Source organism: Mandrillus leucophaeus, unplaced genomic scaffold (assembly GCF_000951045.1).
Source record: "Mandrillus leucophaeus isolate KB7577 unplaced genomic scaffold, Mleu.le_1.0 Scaffold12, whole genome shotgun sequence".
Taxonomy (NCBI): Eukaryota; Metazoa; Chordata; class Mammalia; order Primates; family Cercopithecidae; genus Mandrillus; species Mandrillus leucophaeus.
This window is the reverse complement of record NW_012100320.1, coordinates 3,279,374-3,286,404: the sequence shown is the minus strand read 5'-3', so window position 1 is coordinate 3,286,404 and position 7,031 is coordinate 3,279,374. Positions and strand designations below refer to the sequence as shown.

Genomic DNA, 7,031 nt, shown 5'->3' with positions numbered 1-7,031 from the left:
GAGACTCATGATGACACTCCAAGGACAGCACTCTGAGCCACGCTAATATTTGGAAGCAGGTCTTGACCCCTAATATAAGCCAAGAATATAAGAACACCTGCAGAGGAGTGAGGGCCCCCAAAGTGCTTAAAAAGAGGTGCTAGTCACAAGATACCTGGGAGAAGAAGTGGTATGAGTGTTATAGGGGTGTTTCTGTCATCTATTTTTGTGTAACAAACTACCCCAAAACTTAGTGACTCAAAACAACCATTTATTTGCTCATGATTCTCTGGATTGGCAGTTTTAAGGTGGACTCAGCTAGGGGGTTCTTCTGCTCATCTCACCTGAAGTCTCGTGTGGCTACAGTTTGGTGACTTACTTGGGGCTGAATGATCTAAGATGGCCTCATTCACCATACAGTGGGTGGTGATACTTGTCAGTTGGGCCACATATCTCCAGCAAGCCACCCTACTTGGTTCCAAGAGTAAGGCCTCTTGAGGCCTAGGCTGAAATTGTACATAGTCACTTCTGCCTCATTCTATTGGTCAAAGCACATCACTGACCACTCCAAACTTAAACAAGGGAAAAACAGACTCCATCTCTTGGTGGGAGAGGCTACAAAAAATTTTATGATCATTCTCAATCTACCACAAGGAGGTTCTAGTGATCAAGAAAGGCTTCATGGAGATACCAAGCATTGAGTGGGACTTCAAGGATGGATAAGATCTGACTCTGAAGGAAGGAGAAGGGGTGATATTCCAGGAGGGAAGGACAGTATGAATAAAGGAGTGGAGGTGGGAGGGAAGTGTTTGGGAGGCTCTGATCTGACCAGTCTTGTTGGAGGAGAGGGTGCATGAGGCAGGCTAGTAGGAGATGAGACAAAGAGAATTGGGGGTAGATTTAGGGGTCTTGAAGCCTGGCCTGAGAATTTGATAAATGACCCAATAGCCAAAAGGAGGCATGGAAGGATTGTAAGTAGGGTCAGGAGGTGACACTGAATGCCATTGCCTACACCCCCACGTCCCTAACTGAAAGCAACATCCCTTACTGTGCTGTTTTCTAAACATCGGGACGCTTCATGGTTGGATGGCTGTTCCCAGGGTAGTTGGCACTTTTCATTTTTCTCCCATTCCTGCCCCGCCATCAAAAGGCTTGGACACCTCCGTCATCACTGATGAGTATGGAATGCTGGGTCCCTGCAGTCCAGAGCTATCTGCTCCTGCAAGAGGGAATGGCAGAAGGAAAGTGACTTTCAAACAGGAGCTGGGGTGGGGCTGGGGAAATGCACCTGGTCCCCTTGCCCACCCACTCCTGCTTCTGCTCTACTCTGGGTTCATCAGTTCATGCCCTGTCCTGGAGGGGAATTTCCAACAGTGACCTCCATGTGGCTAAAATGGCAGGGAGGGGTGCTAACATTTATTGAACATTTTCTTTGCATGAATCTCTCTCTCTGAGGGTATTCAGTTAGGTTTTCTCAATTCTGCAAGGTTGCTATTACGTTATGACCACTTTGCAGATGAGGAAACTGAGGCCAGGGAAGTTCATGCGGTCAGTCAATGGCAGCACTGGGGTGAGGCCGGCTGGTCTGACGCTGCATCTTGGTTGCACGATGCCTTTTATCTCATTTTCTGTGTGAGAACCTCCCAGGACAGCACTATAGGCTGATCTGAGATTTAAGAGCAGATCTAAAGTCATCCCTACCTTCCGCTGATACTGAAAAGCCAGGGTCTTGGCCAAAAAACTGGCCAGGAGGGCTGTGAGGCCAGGTGCACAGTGGGGCTCTGATATGCCTCCCCAGTCCCTTCAGGCCCTGTGACAAGGCTGAGGTCTCAGGCCATCTCTCTGGGGGTCTGAGGATGAGTCAGAGCCAGCCTGGGGCCCTGGCCTCCCAGTGGGTGAGCTGGAAGCATTTCACTGTATTGGGAACATTGTGTTTCCAGATATAGACTGACCACCTGCCTGGCCCCCTGGATCTCTGGGTGGCCTTCCCCAGACAGCAGTCAGGAGCCAGACCCCAAGGGGTGGGTCTGAGGGGCCTTTGGATGACTTCATCTATCCTCCCCCACCAAGTTAGTATTTCTGTCTGTTCTGTGAAGTCCTGGTAACTGAACAAGTCCTTTGGGTTCAGATTCCTTCTCCCACTGAAAGCCGCATATTGCAGTAAATCCTTTTTGGCCAAGAAAAATGACAGATGGCCCAGGAGGAAGGGCGTCAGGTGATAAGAGACAGAGCAGCTAGAAGAGTCAGGGAGAGAAGATAAAAAAGAAATTGTGCAGCACTCCTTTCCTTCCACAAGGCTTGATGTGCCCTCACTGCCTCCCTGCAGGACAGGCCTGGGTGCCACGTGTGAGGGTCCACAGGCCAGGCCACCTCTTTTAGCCTCAGTTTCCCAGTTCACAGGGTGGAGGGGGAATACGTGTTTGGAACCAGTGACTTCCGGGGGCCCCATCCTGTGGCCTGAAGGTGACATCTCACCCACCTGGGAGCCTGAGGCAAGCCTGATAGCTTCTACAGTCCTGCAGGCCCAAAAGCTAACCAAGCAGCAGAACCTTTGCAAATGTAGACTCTCAGGGCTTATCCTGCGGGGTCCCAGTCAGTGGATCTGGGGGGAGCCCAGGGGCCTTTAATTTAAAAAATGTGCAGATGGGTCTGATATTCACGGTGGCATAGTATAGATCAAGGTCAGCTGTCCCCATTCAGTGACGCTTAGTCTTGGGTGCACATTAGAATCACCTGGAGAGCTATAGGAAAAAATCCCAATGCTCAGGCTACACCCCAGACCAATTATATCGTAACCTCTGAAGGTGAGGCCCAGACATCAGTAATATTTCAAGTTCCCGAGGCGGCTGCAATAAGCACTGAGATTGAGAACCATTGCTGTGGATGAGCCAAAAGGTGGAGGCAGCGTCCACCATCCATCCTTGCCTGCCCTCCTTCTGAAAGTGAAGGTTTCACCTTTGGAAACCCTGTCCTCCACCAAGACAGCTCAAAGCCCCTCCTCTAGCAGCTGATCCCTCTGATGGACAAGGCATTAAGTGACAGGTTACATAATCGGGGGCCTAGTCCTGGGACCCTGGGCAAGGCACCTGCCTTGCCTGAACCTCAGTTTCCTCAACTGTGAAAGGAGGGCACGGGTGTGTGGTTTTCAAAATGTGCTCAGAGCAGGTCTGGCTGTATTGGGCAGTACCTTGGGCAGGAGCACTGGACTCCGGGCCCCCATGCCCCTGGCCCTTGTTCTCCCAGAGCAGCTCTGATCTTAGCCTGTTATTGCTGAAGCCTCCTTGTGCTAAGATAAACACTTCAGGAGCTAAAAACAATTTGAAAACTGTTAGTCTAGATGATCTGCACTTTCATCCCAGCTCTGAAGGTCTGCAGAAACCCCACTCTCCCTTCTCCACATATTCTCATAATTCCTGTGGTCTGGAGCCTTCATTTGGCACCTACACCCTATAAATCCTGCTTTGATTTGCCTGGCACTGATGTGGTCCTGTATCTGGTTTATCTCCCCCACTAAGCTGTGAGTTCCTTGAAGGCAGGTCTTCATTCGTTTTATAAACACAGCATACATTTATTGAGCTCCTTCTGCCACCATGCTGGATGCTGGGGACACTGTGGTGAATGAGACTGACACAGCCCCTCCCTCATGGAGCAAAAAGTTAGTGGATGAGAAAGATTGAGTGAAGCAATTACAAAGTTACATGTGCTGTAATAGGGAAGCACAGGGTGCTATGGGGGCACGAGGGACAGCACCGAGGAAGACAGAGGGGGCAGGAAGCTTCCCAGGGACAGGGAAGGAGGCCGGCCTTGGCTGAGGGTGCTGCATCTGCAGAGTCCTGGAGGGTGAGGGAGGGGCCAAGGCCATAGACAGGGAACAGGCCTTTGAGCCCTGCCTGGTAAGGAGTAGCATTTTATCCTGGGCCCCTGATGACGTAACTGTGGGGTGACCTGAACAGTTTTTCTAACCTGTGGAATCCTCCTCTGTGCCTCCCCCGCACCCCTTCTCCAGCACTGATGCAGGAGTTGCATAGTAATGGCTCAGGAGTCCGGGATGAGAGAGATGCATCTGGGGGTAGAGTAGGGGTGCACAGGTGTGGACGGATGAGGAGGCACCTTCACACGAATGGGTGCTCCTGGGCAGGGATGGGTGGTGCACGAATGTTGAATTGCATTGGGTAGTAGGTGGGATGCCTGTTTGAAGCCTGTCCTGCTCCCCACCTAGGTTCTATGAACACCCTAGCCCACCTGACAGCCCTTTTCCTGGAGTCCAGCTCCCAACTTGGGATAGTTGGTGAAGACCCACTGTCTGCCTGTCCCCTCTTCTGTGGGCTCACGGGATCTCTGGGGCCACACTGCATGTAGTGGCTTGCCCTGTTGCCTGGCCCTCAGCTCAGGCCCTTGGAGTGCCTCTGCCCCGGCTGCTGCCCCTGCTGCTCCTCTTACCCTCCGTCCCTCTCTGCCCTCTTCCGGCCCAGTTTCTCAGCTACCTCAGTGCCTGTGACCGCCTGTTACGTCAGGGATATGAGGAAGGCCTGGTGGACGAGGCCATGGAGATGTTCCAGTTCTCCGAGAGCCAGGTCAGCAGGGCTTCCTGCCAGGACCCCAGGCGATGGAAGGGATGGGGGTGTACCCAGGAGCCTGGGTGCAGGGGCACACCAGTCTTCAGAGCCAGCCTGTGGGTCCGTCGGGAGATTGCCTGACTCCTCAGCTCTGGGGAGGAGATGGTCCAGGGTGCTACAGCAAGGACAAAGGAGAGAGGCACAGAGGGAGATCAGGAAGAGGTCGGAGGGGGATGGGAGGCAGAGAGCGGCAGGGGCTTTGCTTTGTTAGACTGAACCAACGCAGCCTCTAGAACTGAATGCCCACTCTTTGTCAGACATCCAGATAGAAGCCACGGGCAGCATAAAGATGCATGACCTCTCTGCTTGGGGAGTGTGCCACCTATCCCAAGTGCATGCAGCTGTAGGCCCAATAGTCACATCTTGATTTCTGAGACTGAGTCTCACTCTGTCGCCCAGGCTGGAGTGCAATGGCACGATCTTGGCCCTGCCTCCCAGGTTCAAGCAATTCTCCTGCCTCAGCCTCCCGAGTAGCTGGGATTACAGGTGCCTGCCACCACACCCGGCTAATTGTTTTTGGTATTTTCAGTAGAGACGGAGTTTCACCATGTTGACCAGGCTGGTCTCAAACCCCTGACCTCAAGTGATCCACCTGCCTCGGCCTCCCAAAGTGCTGGGATTACAGGAGTGAGCCACCGCACCCGGCCCCAGTAGTCACTTCTGAGTGCCCCATGGCAGAGCAGCTCTTCACAGAGGCTGAAGGGGAGTGAGGCCCCGAGAAAGAGAGAGGGAGCAGAGGTGGGGAAGTTTCAAGCCCTGGGGTCGGAGGGGAAGGAAGGTGCAGGCTGCGCTGTGAGACCTCCGCAGTGTTCAGGGCATGGGCAGGGACCTTGGGCTGTTTGTGCTCCGGGTGCCGGTGTGCGGTCTGCCCCAGCAGAAAATTGACAGTGAGTGGGAGGAGAGTCAGGACAGCCTGTGGCCAGGCTAGGGCCTTGTTTTCTTGGCAGAGGAAGGGAGGTCGGAGCCTACATCACCCTAGAGATTCAGGAAAGTGGCAGCTGCGGCCCAGGATCAGGCTCAAGTGGCCTGGGGGGAGCCACAGCTTTTTGGGACTAGGAAAACCACAGCTTTTAAGCTGAGGCTCCCCTCGGCTGAGGCCAGGCCCAGCAGAGTCCCCAGCACCCTCCCTGTCTCCTCTTCCTCAGGCAGGGGAGTTCCTGCGCCTCTGGGAGCAGTTCAGCGACATGGGCTTCCAGCAGGACCGGATCAAGGAGGTGCTGCTGGTCCATGGCAACCGCCGAGAGCAAGCCCTGGAGGAGCTGGTGGCCTGTGCCCAGTGACCACGGAGGCACTCCACGATGCCTGGGCGTCCAGGCCCAGTGCCAGACCTGGCGACCCATCCTAACTGTATTATTAAAACCAAGCAAGAGTAACAAAGTGATGCATGCTTATTGTAAAAACACAAATAATGCCAAGGGTGACAGTTAACAGCAGCAGAATCTGCTGAAAGAGTTGAAATGGTTGCCTCTGCAGAGGGGCAGATGGGACAGCCGGACGGGGAGCTATGTTCTTCATGCATGCCTGTGAAACCACCTGATTTGACTCTTTACACTGTGTGCATTAGTAACCTTGATTTTAAGAAAATTAAAACCAATAAATAATGGGCAGTTCTTTTGAGTCCTGTAGGCGCCTGGTCTTGGTGTGGAAAGAACATCAAACTGTAGGTCAGAAGACCTCATTTCTGATTTTAGGTCTACTGATGTCTGGGTCAAGGCTTTGTTGGGCCTCAGTTTCCCTAGGAAAAGTAGAGCGATTTGACCAGGTCACAAGCTTCCAGGCCTGGCAGCTATCCATAAGAATCCTTCGGGTGTTTATTCAAGAGTCCCAGGCTCCACCGCCGTATATTCTGATTCAGGAAGCCTAGCTTGGCAGCACCCAGGAATCTGTTTTGTTTTATGTAAGAAGATCTCTGGGGATTCTTTACTACATAACAGGCCTGTGGCCAGTGTGTGTGACTTTCAGCCAGTCTGGGTCCCCTTCTGCTCTGACAATTTGTGATCCTATGCCAGTCTTTCCTCATTTGTGGGGTGGGGAGGTTGTGACCAGAGTTGTCTCCAGTCACCCAAAGCCTATCCTTCAGAAGTCCCCAAGGATTGAAGAGACCAGTTGCTGGAGCAGCCCATAACTCAAACAAGCAGAGGCCAGGGGCCAAGACTCTGGTGCCCCTGCCCTCCCCAGCAGGCCCTGCACAAAGACTTGCAACAATTACCCCAGAATCAAAACATCTCAGCCCCCTCCACCCTGCAAACAGGGCTGGACCTGGAACTGAGGCCTGTAAAAAAAAAAATGAACAACTTCCACGTTTCTCAGGGCTTCAACCCCAGATACCTCATCTGAATGTGTAATGGCACTTCTGCAGGCCTACACACAACAAGCTTGGAACTAGAACCAGGTCTCCGGAGGCCCAATAGCCCCTCGGTGCTTTCCACTAAGTCT

The 7,031-nt window shown here is 52.9% G+C and overlaps 1 protein-coding gene across 1 annotated transcript in view; it reads left to right on the top strand.

Annotated features, from left to right (window-relative positions):
- Nucleotides 1–6,202, top strand: part of UBAP1L (ubiquitin associated protein 1-like) — a 25,016-nt gene extending 18,814 nt beyond the window's left edge. Inside the window, exons 6-7 of the mRNA XM_011969292.1 lie at nucleotides 4,452–4,553; nucleotides 5,741–6,202. Coding sequence (XP_011824682.1) covers nucleotides 4,452–4,553; nucleotides 5,741–5,875 — 237 coding nt within the window. The 3' untranslated portion in view covers nucleotides 5,876–6,202. The remainder of the gene's footprint in view (nucleotides 1–4,451; nucleotides 4,554–5,740) is intronic.
- The last annotated feature ends 829 nt before the right edge of the window (nucleotides 6,203–7,031 follow it).